Here is a 16,914-nt window from a genome sequence, read left to right on the forward strand (position 1 = left end):
GGAGGAAAAGCACCAGGGCCTGATGGTTTCTGCCCAGAGTTTTATAAAAAACTAAGTCACCTTCTTGCAGGACCATTGACTGATATGTTTTTAGACTCTTTTAAGAATGAACAGTTGCCCCCAACACTCAGACAGGCTAATATTTTGTTAATTCTAAAGAAAAATAAATCTCCAGATAGGTGTGAATCATACAGACCGATCAGTCTCATTAATGTCGATGCTAAATTACTCTCCAAGCTATTAGTAAGGAGGCTTGAGGGCATTCTCCCACTGCTCATAAACCCTGATCAAACAGGCTTTATCCAAAATCGTTTCTCATCTACAAATATTAGACGACTATTAAATATTATACAATACTCGAATCAGACAAATCATAAAGCCTATGTTATATCTTTAGATGCCGAAAAGGCATTTGACAGAATCAAGTGGACATATCTATTTAGTGTATTAGAGAGATTTGGCTTAGGCGAGGGTTTTATTGCATGGATTAAAACTATCTACAAACTTCCAGAAGCTTGTGTCATAACTAATGGTATACAATCATCAGTGTTTCCATTGCAAAGAGGTACGAGGCAAGGCTGTCCCCTGTCCCCTCTCCTCTTTGGATTAGCACTTGAACCTCTAGCTGAGGCTATTCGCCAGCACCAAGATGTGCATGGTATAACAGTGGGTGGAACAAATCATAAGATAGCATTGTACGCTGACGATATTCTGCTGTTCTTATCAAAACCAGAACAATCAATACCAGCTATTATGTCTACCATACATGAGTTCAGCTCATTCTCTGGTTACAGAATTAATTTTGGGAAATCAGAAGTTATGCTACTGGGTGATCAGATTAACTCTTTGACAGATTTCTCTAATCCCTTTCAATGGTCCCCCAGTGGCTTTACATACCTTGGGCTAAACATTCCACCAACTTTGAGCAATTGCAGTCAAATTTTAATATTCCTAGAGACCATTTTTTTGGCTTTCTTCAGGTTCGTACCTTCGTTCATTCTAGAATTCCACAGTCTTCAGAAGTAGTTATATATGATGATATTGAGACATTTCTTATTAAGCGAAAAGACAGAACTCATTTTATCTCAGCTTTTTACTCTCTCCTATATACTCTTAGTGAGCTGAGCGCTATTTATAAATGGGAGAGAGATCTTAATAATCAATACACCGAAGAGGAGTGGAAAGGAGTCATTAACATGAGTAGTTCTACTTTTACTTGTAACCACTTGCGAGAAACCCAATACAAAATCATACATCGCCTTTATATAGCTCCTAATGTCTTGCATGAGATTGCACCTCATATTTCCCATCTTTGTAGTAAATGTCAAAAAGAAACTGGCACTTTTTTTCATTACTTTTGGGAATGTAAATTAATCTAAAGATTTTGGAGCTTCATTTCTCAAGAACTAAGTAATATTTTTAACAACCTGATTCAAAGGGACCCCGGGTATTTTCTTCTTGGCCTACCCTCAAAAGAAGTAACATTGAATCACTTGCAACGCAAATTATGTGACAAACTATTGCTGGTAGCTAGGAAATGTATTCTGATTAATTGGGTTAAGGATAAACCTCCCTCTGTGACGTTGTGGTACAGAGAATTATTTAAAGTTATTCCTCACGAAAGAACTGCTGCTATTTTAGGAGGAAATTAGGGTTTCTTTCTCAATGTTTGGTCCCCTTTACTTTCTTATTTGCCAAATGATTTGTCCCAACTGTTGAGGGGGGTTGGTTGCGATTAAGATGTTCTCAGTTAAATAGGAAGTAAGTGTAAAGGACACCTCATTCTTGGAGTTTATCTTTTTCTCTTTCTATATCTGTGGCTAATTGAGTGAAAATGTGTTTTCTGTGTGTGTGTGTGTGGATGTGTAAATTTTTTTTTCTTCTCTTTCTTTCTTTTCTTTTCTGTTTGGTTGTTATGTTTTATGCTATTCTTGATAACGAATAAAAATTGTATATCCAAAAAAAAAAAAAAAAGAACTAAAATAAATAAAATACACTTCAGCTACATACTTATAATTTATTTTCCCAAACCACGCTGAGCCGCACTATAAGGACTAAATAAGGACTATGCGGCTCCGGAGCCGCAGGTTGCGGACCCCTGCACTAGGCTTTAAAGGGTTAAAGCACATCCAAGAGAAAGATGTAATCCACAGAGTGCCAGGTTCTCTCTCAGGACACTGCAGCCAATCAAACAGCCTGTAAATGAAGGAAAACACCATACTGATTCATTTATTCCTCTTAAAGAGGGTTATACATTATAAAATCATATAATATCTCCCTCTCTTTCTTCACCCCTGTCTGCACATACAACTCTAGACCAGTGGTTCTAAGAGCCACAGACATGTGCAAAGCTTAAATTACTTTTTTGATTTATTTAACTCAACTGTGGGTTTATTCCTACACTCACCCAGCGTTTAACATGCAAAGTAAAAACGCCCCCAAAAGACCTCTTCACATGTGATTGGTTAATAGGTTATACCATGAGGTCAAGTCTCTCTTGGTCACAGGTTCCTCCCGCTCAGTATCATTCAGTTGCTTTCTGCTTCCTTCCAGAAGTCAGCGGATCTCTCCGACGCAGCAGTAGTTTGGTGAGTAAAAAACGATCGTCTGTGGATGTGTAGCTGCTGTTGTGCCTTTCTACCAGACACAAACTCACTCAGAGAGTTAGTGTTACTATTTTGGTCATCTAATTTCCTCTGTTATAAAGTCAGATAAACTACATCTGATATAACCAGTTATTATAGTTTTTTGTTGTTGTTATTTTTTAAGGATTATTACCTTTAAGAAAAAACTGTCAAGTTTACAAGTTTCAGATGAAGTCTCCTCTTCAAGCAGTCCTTTAGGTTTGAGAGGAGGGACTATAGCAGTCTGTTTGCTCACTGTGTGCCTTTGGAGTGTCAACCAGGAAGTCAATAAAATGTCTGTGAAATGAAACTCCAACTTAACACATGCATTACATACATAAAGAAAAATGTAACATTTTGGTTAATAATTCTGCTGGTTTATACTTCTTAATTTATGATCTTAACATTCTGGTTGAGTTCATTTTTATGTGTATCTTTTTATAGTACATTCATGGAAGCAGCAGAGTGTGCACGCAGCCACGAGGAGATAACTAACTCTTAGGTGAACCCTTATGAATCTTTAGTTTTTTAATGTTTTTGATATCTGAGGTCTGGTATAACAACACCGCCTACTATGACCTCAGTAATACCTTAGCGCTTAGCAAATCTCTTTTAAGCAAATATCTATTCAAGTTTTGTCATTATAAGCACATACAGATGGCTGTTAAACCCCTGGCATCCAAAACTCTGGGAAGTTTCACATTTTCCAGGAGCCGCACAAAAAAACTGTACCTAATAATTCCATGTGTAATTATTATTTTTAGGATTCATTATTATTAATAATAATTAATCATTAGTTAATTGATACAGTTACAAAATATAACAAAAGAGCTCTAATAAATACAAATAAATCTAATTATAAATATTCCAGTATATTTAACAAAATTAAATGTATATAGTCGACACTGAGGGAGCCGCTTCCAATTAAGCAGATGAAATAAAAAATACTTTGAGAAGTTGGTTCTTTTCTTCACAAGTTGTTGCTGAAAGGAACGCCTCCACAGGCTGTTTGAGTAAATTATACACCACCAGCTCCCCCGAGTGTCCATTTCATCACACAACAAGCAACATATAGGAGAAAGATCGTACATGAATTTTGAACTTGTCTTTGGGTTTGAAAATTAAATTTTATTTAGAATTGTTTACAAATAACAATTTCGCTGTGGTGCTTGTAGAATTTTAATCTTCTGGCAGTTTTGAGTTTAAAATGATCAGATTTTCATACACACTGCCTCAGTGTCTTAAACAACGTTTTAATACATACTGTAGTGAAAAGACAATGGGATTTTTTCCCCTCTTTCATAAAAACTGAAAGTTTTATAATTTCTTAAAGCATATTTGGATATGTGTGATTTTTTTTTGTTTTGTTTGATATTCATCGCATTTATTAGGTTTTTGCTGTAGTTTTTTTGACACTTGTCAAATAAACAGGACCCTATTCTAGGAGATATGTTAAACAATCTCTGCATATTAAAAAAATAAGAAAAGACAAAAAAACCACGTAATGTTAAAGCCAGAAATCACACACACACAGACAAAAAACCCATCATAATTATTGTGTTTATTATTGTCTTTTATTTTGTCTCTTTATTTCTAGAATACGTAGTTCTTCCATCCTGAGTGACTAATTTATTATTCAAGTTTTAGCATTTATTCAGTGTAAGTTATGACTTGCTGAACATGCTGACCGTTATAGATCACTACAATATTCGGCATAACAAGTTGGTCCTAATATCAAAATGTATCTCATTGTTACACTGCTGGGGAAGCGAGATTTGGAAATGTGGGAGGAACAACTCTGTTAAAACCATTCACCACAATAACTCTAAGTTATATTTTTTTTAAGAAAACTTAAAGAAAAGTTACTTAAATATTTTTTTTTCTTTTTGTTTTTGTTAATGATTAATAGAAAGTTGAAGAATTTGCATGTCTTTAAAAAATAGTGTCTGGAAGGCAAAATGAGTTAGCAGAATTTACATGCTTTATTTTTAGAATCACTGGCACCTGAGTTGGCTAGATACGTCACCAGGGACCCAGTCGGTAATAAACGGTTAATAAAACTGTTTTACTATCAGCAGACAACTCTTGGCCTGCATTTGTAAGAATTAATTGTTTTCCATCTTATGCATATGAATGCACTGATGCTGGATTTAGTGATGAGATTACAAACAAGGCAGGCAGTTGGTGTTGGTGTAAAAGAAGCCATTTATGTCCACTGTGAGCAACCATCTTTGAAAAGAGGCTGTCTGCCATCTATAATCCAGTTTTGAGATCCCTTCCCAGACGCCTTAACACCCACTCACATCCTGGGCCATCTGACCTCAGGAAATCACACAATAGGGTGGGGCTAGTGTGGTGTTTCGACAGAAGAACGGAGACGGCTTGGTTTGTAATGGAACGTATATATTCAGCAGTAGTTCGCCATTTTACATCTCACCATACACTTCACTTCTTCTCTCCTTCCATCATTCTTAGTCACAGAGCCCCCTACTGGTAACTGAGTATATGTTCATATTCAGTCCCCCTTGTAAGCAACCCTTCACCATCTTAGCAGTGTATGTAAACACAACATCTCTCCTCATTCTCACAGAATTCTACTACCTCAGTATTACTTACTTAGCATGACAACATTACTATTTGCACAGAACATTATCAGTAGTAAACTTTGCAACCAGACGACATTTTCAATACCTATTTCACTTATAACATTACTGGGTGTTTGAACTATACCTGTGATCTTAACATACCCATCTTGTTATGGTGCCTAAATCGTCCTTTATAATGAATACTTGTACAGTTAAGGTTACTGTAGTAACTTAACAACCTTAGTCACAAAACTCACAAATAAATCACAGTAAATCAATCCTCTATTATACTTGGACCTCAGAACTAGCAGTATGGAACTTAACATTAGCACCCAACAGCTCAAGCGTGTTATTTTCCCTTTTTTTTTTTTTTTTTTTAAACTCATTTCATAACGTAGTCCTTGGTCCAAGCTGGTAACTGTCTCGGTCTGTTAGGAACAAAAGGTCTTTTAGGAGTATCTCTTGTGTTATTTTCAACCTCGTCACGAGCCTGCAACGGCTCAGCATTCTCTGCGCGGCAGAGTGAGAGACGGGCTGCATTCCATCTCTTTCCATCACTCAAGATGAAGGTGCTCAGTCCAGTCTGTTGCTGCACTGACAGTGGATCAGTGAACTGTCTCTCTCCCTTCCCCACTCGGAAAGGTTTTCGTATCCGCACCCTGTCACCGACCACAAGCTGGGGAGGTTTTGCCCCCCTCTTAGCATCAGTGTAGCGTTTACTCTTACGTTGCTGGTGAGAGACTCTGGCCCTGCATTGGTCATACTGTCCTGTGTCTTTGGGAAACGGCAGGACATTTAGCTTTGTTCTCATGGGTCTCCCTCTCAGAAGCTGGAACGGAGCTGCTCCAGTTGTTGCATGAGCTGTAGCACGGTAATTCTGTAGCATCTCTGTCACGGCGGGCTTCCACAGCTTCTGGGACACCTGTGCAGCCTGAACACAGTCCTTCAGTACTCTGTTGAATCTTTCAACACACCCGTTCGCTTGAGGGTGATACACACTTGTTCTGATGTGCTTGATGCCCCTTTCCTTCAGGAAATCAGCAAAGGCAGATGAAGTAAATTGTGGTCCATTATCTGTGGTAAGCTCACAAGGGTTTCCCTCCTGTGCAAAAACTGAAGACAAGAACCTAATCACAGTGTCTGTAGTAGCTGATGAAGTAAAGGCTACTTCTGGCCATTTGCTGAAGTAATCGACCAGTGTGATGGCAAACCTGCAGTCCTGCGACCCGCGGTCAAAAGGTCCAACAATGTCAACGGCCACATGCTGAAAGGGACAGACTGAGCACGACGACAGAATTGCATGGACTTGAGTATCCATGCATGGCCACCAGTAAAGCTCTCTGAGCCGCTGCTTTGTGCGAACTATGCCCTGGTGACCTTCGTGTGCGAGGCATATCACCTTTTCCCGCAGGGACCTTGGGACCACCAGACGTGTCCCCCGGAAAACCAACGGTGATTCCACAGCAAGTTCATGTCGCACCAGGAAATACGGCTGTATCTCAGGTGGGAGAGACCTTTTCACCTTGGGCCAGCCTGAGCGGATAACCTGTCGCAGCAGAGAAAGGTCAGGGCAGTCCTCACATTCAGCTTTAAAATCCGTCAACGGTGTCGCTGTCAGGAGAGGAGAAACTTCAGCTATCTCCAAGAGAAGGTCTTTTTCAGCATCAATGTCAGTGCTGGAGTACGTCAGGGGAACCCGTGAGAGGCAGTCTGCGATAACATTCTGAACACCAGGACGGTACTGCACATCATACTGAAAACACATCAACTTTGCAGACCATCGTGCGATTCTCATGCCCGCTCTGTTCATACCTTTGGTGCTGAGAAGGGTAGTAAGAGCTTGGTGGTCAGTACGAAGCGTGAATCTGCGGCCCCATACATATGTACGCCATCTTTCCACCGCCCAGACACAGGCTAACGCCTCCTTTTCTGTGGTGGAGTACTTTCTTTCAGCAGGAGACAGTGTTCGGGAGGCGAACGCCACAACCCGCTCCACTTGATCTGGATGTAACTGTGTCAACACAGCACCTAGCCCATAGTCTGATGCGTCTGTGGTGATAAAAGCAGGTAAGTCAGGGTCATAGACGGCAAGTGCGGGACTTTCCAGAAGGAGTTTTTTCAGGTTACTGAAGCTCTCATGCGCTGCCTCGTTCCACTGGAGTTCAACTTTCATGTCTGTTTTCAGCAACTGTCGCAGTGGTTCCACCAGTGTAGCATAATCTGGAATAAATTTACTGAACCAGGATGACAAACCCAGGAACGAGCGCAATGCAGCCATATCCTTTGGAGCAGGAGCCTCGGCAATAGCAGTAAGGTGATGTTGGCTTGGAAGTAGGCCTTCCTTTGAGATTACATGGCCCAGGAATGTGATGTGTGACTGGCAGAAGGAACTTTTCCCAGCATTAATCTGCAGGCCGACATCTGTGAGACGTTGGAGAACAGCTTGCAGGCGTGTATCATGCACCTCCTTTGATGTTCCGTAGACGATGATGTCATCCAAGTAGTTGCGAACACCAGGCAGATCTTTCAGGACCGTTTGCATCATTTTCTGGAAAGCCGAAGGTGCTGATGCTAGGCCAAATGGAACACGTGTGAACTGGAACAGTCCCTCATGAGTGATGAAAGCAGTCAGCTTGCGGCTCTCCGGATGCAAAGGTAATTGGTGGTATGCTGAGCTGAGGTCAATCTGGCTATAGTGAGTGGCACCCGCCAAGTCAGAAAACAGATCCTCCATATGAGGAAGAGGATGGCAGTCAGCAATGATGCTCTTATTGGGTTCACGAAGGTCAACACACAGTCTCAACTCCTTTTTGCGCTTTCTGGCCACGACCAAAGGACTCACCCACTCAGCTGCATCGATCCTTTCAATTATGCCAGCTTTGAGTAAGCGAGAGAGTTCTGCTGACACCTCTGTACGTACACTTAATGGCAGGCGTCTCAGCTTTTGGTGTACAGGCCGCACATTGTTGTTTACCTGTACTTTATGGATGAACCCTTTAACACATCCAAGTTGAGCTGGTGGAATAGGATCAACATTGTACACAGCAGACTTCTGGTTAGACGAATCCGGCTCATCTGCAGTTTCATCCTGAATGAGGTCCACTTTGCCTCCGACGATGCAGACGTTCAGTGCTCTAATGAGGTCGAGGCCTAATAGCGGGGAACCAGCTTTAACAATGTAGAAGGAAGCAGGAACTTTTTCAATCTGTGCATGCAGCGCAACTGATGCAGGCAGACAACCCATCACAGCCAACTCATCTTTAGCATAAGTAACTAGTTTGACTTTAGGTCGCACCAGTGAACAGTCTGCAAAATACTGTCTGTAGATAGTTTCTGGCAGAATAGACACAGAAGCTCCAGTGTCATCTATCAGCTCTACCGTCTTAGGGCCACCTTGTACAATTTCAATGTCGACAGTGCAGGTAAGCTTATCTTGAATAGCTGCCATCCTTTTAGCATCTTGCACACACAGTACTGCCAATTCTGGAACCACTACTTCTCTCACTTCACTGACTGACGACTTACATACCTTGGCAAAATGTCCCTTTTTCCCGCAGTTATTGCATTTTGAAGAAGCAGCCGGGCAGTTTTTATCATTAGCTAAGTGCTTGTGAGAACCACACCTGAAGCACTTTCGCTGCTGCTGCTTCGAACCTCCCCGTTTGCGTTGGTCTGGAGTGCAGCCTTTAGCGGGGCGAGGTCCTCTCCTCTGGTGAGAGTGGGAATTTGCCACGTCGACTGTCTGAACAGGCGTGGTCAGACACGAGCCGGGTGTGGAGAGTAGAGTAGCGTTTTTGACTGCTGCTTCCACCTGGCCTGCAATAGTTAGAGCCTTATCCAGTGTGAGGTCGTCCTCCAGCAACAGTTTGTCTTTCACAACGCTGAGATGAGCATTGGAGATCAACTGATCTTTTATCATTTCACTTTCCATTTGTCCAAAGTTACAAGATGAAGCTAACACTCTCAGAGCCACCACATACTGAGAAACAGTCTCATCCGCTCGTTGAATACGCTGTCTGAATGTATGACGGCACGCCACGACATTCACTTTCGGCACAAAGTGCTTCTCCAGTGCGCTCATGGCATCAGCATATGCATCACCTTGCTCCGGTAACGTGTAGAATAACCGCTGTCCCTCCGGGCCCAAGCAGTGTAGCAAAACAGCGCGTTTCCTAGCATCCGGCCATGCGTCTCCCGTGGCATTGATTACTAGCATGTAATTGTTGAATATTTTCCGCCATGTAGTAAATGGAATCGGCGGCTCACCCACATGAGGAAGAAAAGATGGTGGACTCGGAACTGATGCACTCATCCTCGTCGCCAATTTGTGGTGTTTCGACAGAAGAACGGAGACAGCTTGGTTTGTAATGGAACGTATATATTCAGCAGTAGTTCGCCATTTTACATCTCACCATACACTTCACTTCTTCTCTCCTTCCATCATTCTTAGTCACAGAGCCCCCTACTGGTAACTGAGTATATGTTCATATTCAGTCCCCCTTGTAAGCAACCCTTCACCATCTTAGCAGTGTATGTAAACACAACAGCTAGGTTTCACAATGAGCTCACCCGAAACCTTGGCTGATTGTGATCTACACCCATTTTCACACCTTGGCTCATGTGTTTAGGTAGAGGATCATGAGGGGGTCCATTGTCCCTCTCGGTGGGATACTCCCACAGGGCTTAAATCTGGGACTCTCCACCATTTGACCCTCAGAACTGAAGAAGCTTGAGATGAGAGGTGAAACGTCTTCAAGCAACTTAAAGAAGTCCAGACGCTTTTCTTTCCAAACTCCTTAGATGAGTCTAACTTAAAATAAAGCCCCACCTGAAACATTGTTAAACAATAGAACCCCCCCCCCCCCCCCACACACACACACACACACACACACTATACCAGGTTTTTCCCACTTTTAATTACTTCCTTTCCACGTTGAAGCGAGCAGTGAGTCATTGTTCATTACCCGCCGAAATTTCATATTCAAACAATCACAGATCACACATGTGTAAGTCATTAATAGTTGATAACTGCAGACACACCAATTCCCCAAGCTTTGTCAGATTTTACAGATCCACCCTTTGTCTGCTTCAGTGTAAGCTGAAAGTTGTCTGTTTGATGCAAAGAGGAGTAAAGGAAGACAATTTTGTTATAAAAATCTACTTGGCCTTTGCAAGTAAACCTAAGCTATCTGCATGACTATTCACGATAATAACTGACTGGGGCATTCTTTTTTGTTTTAAACCAAACCATTGAGACGTTAAAGAACAAAGAGCTTCCTTCAGTCGTTTGTTTTACTTCCATCAAACACACTCACCAGGGACATCTGTATACATAAAGTTATTAGACCAGTCTTGTCTTAACATGCTAAAACATGCTAATCACAGGAAAAACCAATGAGCCAGCTAGTCCAGGTTTTTTCTGCTTGTAATTTTGAAATTATACCTGTTGGAGTATAAAATACCAACATACAGACAGGCTACATCTAGTTTGTTAAAAAATAAAATCCAACACTTGCAAAAATGAGTATGAAGATGCCATATTTTGGTTTCCTAGTGCAAGAAATGTTCCTGTTAGGCCTTTTTGGGAGAAACAAAAAGGTACCTATTTTCGTGTAAGTCCTTCTAAGCAACCATATTAAGCTGCTGGGAAGGGCTCTATATTGATTAGTTTAGAGGCATGGCTCAAGAGTAAGTGTGCCCTTTGACTTTTGGCGTGCAATTTGTTGCTACTTGTGTAGTGTATTTTCCAAAAGCAGCAAAGCTTGAGCTTGGAGAAAGTTGGAGAAACACACAAGACATCCAAGGTTAACTGAGTTTGATTGTATTGTCACATTTTCTAAGTATTTGCTCATGATATGTGTCAACAGCAGTGTTGGGACTAACGCGTTATTAAGTAACGCGTTACAGTAACTACGTTATTATTGTGGTAACGAGCACGGTAACTAGTTATTATGCCAAAATCAGGAACGCGTTACTCGTTACTGGGATTTAGATAGGGTCGTTACTCGTTACTTCGTGTGGTGGCTATCGCGGAGTTTCCACAGATTCAGTAACATTAGCAAGTGGTGGAGGCCAGCAGGTGTATGAAGGAAAAGGGACGCAGAAGGAAAAGAGACCCGAGGCGGCCGCTGGTCCAAGTGTGAACTGAACTTCAGGTAAGAAGTTATGACCTGCAGTCTCTCTGGGTCAGATATGAACCAAGTTTAGGTGGAGTCTATTTTCGTTATTCTGACTTTTTCCGTACTGCGTGCTAGCTAGCATGACGGAGTTTCTATACAGATGGGTGGGTGCTATGAAGTTAATGATGTTGAACTTTATTTTGTTCATAAGTTATTAGAGTTGCCAACCATCCCGTCTGGTATTCAGAGGAAATATTACGTGTTTCTTATTGAGGTGAAAGGGAACAGTTTGTCCCGTAATCCAGCTACAATGAAAAAGGCACAAAGCTGGAGTTATTCTGTGTCTTTGCTGCACAGCTGCCTCTTCTTCTTTCATTCTCCCCCCTCCCTCTCCCGTTTCTACTTCAGTCATGAAAACTGATCAATGATCAGCTGATCGGCTCTCTTGTTTGTTTATCGCTCACTTTGCGCCGAAAGAGGAAACCAGCGGATGTCGCGCTAAACAACAGCAGCACGTTTAAGCTTGATCAGCTGTTGTTAGAATTTATTTAATATTAATTTCTAGTATCAGCTGATGTTGGCTGGAGCCACAGCTGTAAACCTGTTGGTCATGATATGGTTTGGTTATCTGGTGAGAGGGAAACATGAAGATGAAACCAGGAGATGTCCTTACTGGATCATCAGAGCTTTGATGGAGAAACAGGTTTACCTTTTAGGTGACATGAATGAGTTGAAGGGAAGTTATGAACTGTTTCTGAGAGACAAATAACACCAGGATCCTTTTTAATGTAGCTGACAGCTGGTAACTGTGCAGGTGCGGATCTAGCAAAGTGTTGCCAGGGGGGCAGGTAGGGCATTAACAGGGAAAGGGGGGCACAAAGAAATACTTTTCTTTCTTATTCTCATTTAAAATGTCTAGCTTTTAAAAAATAATTATCTGAATCTTACAACAAACGATTGATAGATTGATGCATATATACCATCAGAACAGTGTACATCACTGTCACAACAGTGTTTGTTTTCATTCAAAGGCTTTATGATATTTGCTATAATGGTGGGCCAGTCTCTAGTCAAAATGCCCGGGCCAATTTTCTGTCCCAGTCCAGCCCTGTATGCAGCTCATCTGCAGTCTGGTGTTGCCTACATCTTCCCATTAGGAAGGCAGAATTTCCGAGTTCTGAGTACAATCGAAAGCACCACGACTGCAGTTTTTGTGTTGGATGTAAAAGGCGCACATGACGCTGTGACGTAGGCTAGAATCATGGCAGCAGTCAATGACGGTCCAGGCGTGGGATTTCTCTCGTGGAAATATGCACATTATCTTTTCCTTTCTATTGGTAGGTGGCACAGTGCACTTGTGGCAAGTAAGCAAGCTAGAAGACTGGCAAAGTTATGGAAGAAACACATTAACAAGAGAATTCTGAGTAAAACCAAAGTTACTTTCCCTAGTAACTAGTTACTTTGAAAGTAACGAGTAACTTGAAGTAACTGAGTTACTTTTGAGAGAAGTAACTAGTAATGTAACTAAGTTACTATTTTAAAGTAACTTACCCAACACTGGTCAACAGGCATTTTCAACATTTTTCATTTCTGAATATTTTTAGATATTAATTATTTTTCTGAACTCATCACTCCTTGAAGAATAGAGTAGAAAACAGAGACTTACTTCCCCCATTAAGAACAAGCACTTGACATACTCTGCTTTTATGGTCATGATTTCAGGAGAAAATACCTCCCAAACGACCAAAGAACACATGTGATATTAGGGACTTTTTTGCTAAGCAAAGGGTAAGTCAACGCTAACAATACTGCAGTGTTATTGCTTCCCCATTTATACTCTGAATCTATTAGCCAAATAACTTTATCTGTGCCTTTCTTTTTTTGTTTTTGTTTTTCATCAGGACAGTCCCAGTGGCAGCAGCAGCAGAGCAAGCATGCAGCCAGAGGGACCTAAATCCCCTCAGGTGAGGTCTTATGTCGATGTGAAAATAGCTAATTGAGTAAGAAATACGCTTGTAAGTTTTTGAGATGTCCGTGTAGCTTATCAGTCATCCAGGTCATCGTAGTCTAAGGAGCTTTGGAAAGAAAAGTGTCTGGACTTTTTTGAGACATTTCACTTCATTTATATTTCACCTTAATATCTGTCATTTGTGCAGGGATTTACACGATGTGTGAAGAAAGAAAATGACAGTGATTTCATTGTAAGTATATCCTGTTACATTACATGAGTATTCTGCTCTGCCTTGCTTTTTAAGCACCACTCTGTTTCTAACCATCTCTTTAATTTCCTCTAGGTCCAACACTCACATGAATTCATAGTGAAATTTGATCAAGATAGTAATGGATACACTGTTCAGTGTGATCAGCTTTGCACAGTGCTGGAAGCCATAAAATCAAACGAGAAATGCAACAAGAAGATTAAGTGTGCAGATGAGAACATTATGATTCAGCTAGGTAAAGAGGATAAGAAGTCAATTGTTGCAACACATTTCCCCTGTTCTTGTATTGATGATGGTGAGTATCTGATCATATTATGTGGAGAAAAAAAAGTTGAAGGTGAAGTCCAACATTCCAAAATAGTGTATCCAAAAGAGCACTATTCTGTCTTCTATATAGACACAGTTGGTGGGCTACACACTAAAACAAAGAAACTTTTTAAAAATAATGATGTAAAACAGTTCAAGAACCTCTGTGTTTATGGAGAAAAGGTAATAACTGTGGCTGAGGCTCTGAAGAGAGACGGTCGCTTCATTGATGACCTTGGTAACTATGAGCTGTCCAACAATCAGGATCCCAACATCCTCACTGTATGCACACAAAAGGTAAAAAACCTACACCAGAAACAATTCAAGATACGCCTTCCAAAAGATAAAAAAGAAAAAAAAAAAGAAGAAAGCCCATCAAATAATTCTCAAAGTAAGTGTGAAAGCAGATCAGAGTCAGAGATTATCGATTTAGTACAACAGGAAGGAATCCGTGTAAAAACAGTGAAAGAAACCAGCAGTGATGTTGATAGAAAAGAGATTTATGATCGACTGCGTGAGCAGTTTCCAGATCTGAAACGATTGATGGAGAGTAGATTCCCTGGTGATTCTTTCCAGAAAGAACTGAATCTCAGGAAGGAAAACTTTGGAAAGATCCAGCAGTCCTTCAGCCAAGTTCACAGAGTCAGGAAGCTGCTAGAACTGGGAAAGTCAGTTTGCAAACTCGTTATTAAGGATGTTTCTATGGGAACAGGCTTTGTGCTGTTTGATACTTTCATCCTGACTAGCGCACATTTATTTAAAGGTTACGTTGAAGGAAAGGAGCTACAGCAGGATGTAGAAGTGTTTGCTATTTTTGATTATGAGGAGCCTGAGCCAGAAACAAATTACTACTACTTTAGAGCAGAGAATACATTCATTGACTTTGATGCTGATCTAGATTATGCAGTTCTGGAGCTCAACCCTGAAGGATCAAACAGCATGGATGTACCACCAGGGCTGCTCAGTGAGTTTGGTCGACTGCCTGCCAATGGTGAAGCCTGCATCATTGGACACTCAGCAGGGCAAGTGAAAGAAATGGATCCTACATTTATCATTGAGATAGAGAAGAGAGGGCAGGCTATAGATGAACATTTTAGTCAGCACAAACACCCATTTATCATAAACGTGCTCAGTGATCATGTCAGAAAGCAAGGCATTGAAAACATATTGCAGAGTGGAAAAGTAGGGACCTACCACACTTTCATGTATCACGGTGCCTCTGGCTCTCCAGTGTTTAATGGACTTGGCAAAGTTTTTGGTTTGCACACTGCAGGATTTACCTATGGTTTTATAAAACAAGTCGAAAGTGTAATTGAGTATGCCCATCCTCTGATCATGATATTTGAAAGGTTTGTGAGTAATCTAAAGAACAGTGGAAATGAGGAACTGTTGAAAAGAGTTGAGGAGGAGGCAAAGGAAAACAAGTTACTGACAGACGTACTCAACATAAAGCAGGAGGATCCTGTGAAGCAAATGGATGTCAGTCCTTCAGACTAGAGAATCCTTCAGCATAAGGGCAATATTTTATATATGAATATTTTATGCATTTATATATATATTTATGATATATATATATGATATATTTAATAATATATAATATATGATATATTTATGAATATGATTGGTTAGCTCTTAACTTGTGATTGATAAAATCAATAAATTCTAAACAGGATTTCAGTAGTTAGTAATAACAGAAAATGTTTCTGCGTCTGAAGATGAAACTAATGTGGTTGTGATGTACTCAGAGATTGTCAGTTTTACAGTTTTTGATTTTTTTTGATGTTTGAAAATGGAATTTATTTTCGATTTTAAACTTCCTGCATGTTTTTAAAACTCACTCGAGTTTCATTCAGTAATTCTAAACATGAAGTTTTTCAACATAAGTTCAAAAGTGCCAATTTTCCTTTCTTTCATAAAGACTGTGTCGTGGTCCTGGGTCACACAGTGTTCAATGACAGACTTCATGCATTTAGTTTAATTTGCATTTCTTTCATTACTTTTCGCTATTATGTTTCGATACATATTCTTTTTTCATTTGTTGTTTTGATGTTTGAAATTACAAATTAATTTTTCTTTGTATTTGTTTGAGTTCATTTTGAAATGTCACCATTAAATAATATTTGGTTGATAATAAATGGGAAGTGAAGCATTGCAGCAGTTCCTTGTCTGTGTGGTAAAAAGTTGCGATGAAGTCAATGACAAATGACAACACTTCACGAGGAAGGTTCTTTATATGTTCAAAATCTGTATTTTGTCTGCATTGATTTAAAGACTTTTATGTGTCTTTGTGAGTCTTTCAATCTTAAAATGTTACTTACCAGAAATTTGTCAACGCACTTTTACCCTTTTAAAAGGTCTATATTGGGGCGATCTTGGCTCAGTGGGTTGGGAATCGCATCTGTAACCGGAAGGTCGCCGGTTCGATCCCTGGGCTTTCTGTCCTGGTCGTTGTGTCCTTGGGCAAGACACTTTACCCTACTTGCCTACTGGTGTTGGCCAGAGGGGCCGATGGCGCGATATGGCAGCCTCACTTCTGTCAGTCTGCCCCAGGGCAGCTGTGGCTACAACTGTAGCTTGCCTCCACCAGTGTGTGAGAGTGAATGAATAGTGGTATTGTAAAGCGCTTTGGGTGCCTAGAAAAGCGCTATATAAATCCAATCCATTATTATTATTATTACTATAAAACATATTTAAATTATGATAAACTTTCAAGCCAAATGCCTCTTCGGATTAGTGTGAAACAGAGGGCAGAAGCATGGAAGTAGCAAAACAATACCAAAATTATTTTATAAAGTTTTCAAACATCATATTGTTTAAATAATGACAGACAAAACATTTTAGACATTTCGCACAATTGCTTACAGTTTTTTTTAATTGGTTAGGTACTATTTTCATAACTAAAGTGTGCATTTTTAAATCTCTCAGTACAAAACTCACATTTGATCACATTTGTAACACCACTAGTCATTCTTTAAATTCTGATGTCATGATTTCATTGTATTTGCACATATTTTGATTCCACTCAATCCTTGTTTCAGAACACATGATCATTGTGATATAT

The 16,914-nt window shown here is 40.3% G+C and overlaps 1 protein-coding gene and 1 long non-coding RNA gene across 5 annotated transcripts; one reads left to right on the forward strand and one right to left on the reverse strand.

Moving 5' to 3' along the window:
• Positions 1 to 1,997: 1,997 nt before the first annotated feature.
• LOC145422413 (uncharacterized) lies at positions 1,998 to 2,994 on the reverse strand. Its single transcript, XR_013903697.1, has 2 exons — positions 2,480 to 2,994; positions 1,998 to 2,196 (listed from the first exon to the last, which is right to left on the reverse strand). It is a non-coding gene; the product is annotated as an uncharacterized LOC145422413 (long non-coding RNA).
• LOC113019423 (serine protease FAM111A-like) lies at positions 2,520 to 16,010 on the forward strand. 4 transcript variants are annotated; one of them, XM_026163143.2, is made up of 6 exons: positions 2,569 to 2,588; positions 3,069 to 3,126; positions 13,051 to 13,116; positions 13,230 to 13,292; positions 13,485 to 13,529; positions 13,623 to 16,010. In XM_026163143.2, exons 4-6 carry the CDS (start codon positions 13,263 to 13,265, stop codon positions 15,348 to 15,350), a joined length of 1,803 nt encoding a protein of 600 aa, XP_026018928.2. In that variant the 5' UTR covers positions 2,569 to 2,588; positions 3,069 to 3,126; positions 13,051 to 13,116; positions 13,230 to 13,262; the 3' UTR covers positions 15,351 to 16,010. The 4 variants fall into 4 exon arrangements, with proteins under 4 accessions (XP_080149882.1, XP_080149890.1, XP_026018928.2 ...); XM_080293756.1 differs by lacking the exon at positions 3,069 to 3,126 and having other exon boundaries at positions 2,520 to 2,588; XM_080293764.1 differs by lacking the exons at positions 3,069 to 3,126; positions 13,051 to 13,116 and having other exon boundaries at positions 2,533 to 2,588.
• The last annotated feature ends 904 nt before the right edge of the window (positions 16,011 to 16,914 follow it).

This window comes from Astatotilapia calliptera, chromosome 3 (genome assembly GCF_964374335.1).
Source record: "Astatotilapia calliptera chromosome 3, fAstCal68.1, whole genome shotgun sequence".
Classification (NCBI taxonomy): domain Eukaryota; kingdom Metazoa; phylum Chordata; class Actinopteri; order Cichliformes; family Cichlidae; genus Astatotilapia; species Astatotilapia calliptera.

Bases quoted from the DNA above. Each gene is read 5' to 3' on its own strand.
- LOC113019423 (XM_080293756.1), top strand. From the start codon at position 13,263: ATGCAGCCAGAGGGACCTAAATCCCCTCAG. The intron at 13,293-13,484 runs GTGAGGTCTTAT...TCATTTGTGCAG, and splicing joins AGGGACCTAAATCCCCTCAG to GGATTTACACGATGTGTGAA. The intron at 13,530-13,622 runs GTAAGTATATCC...AATTTCCTCTAG, and splicing joins AAAATGACAGTGATTTCATT to GTCCAACACTCACATGAATT.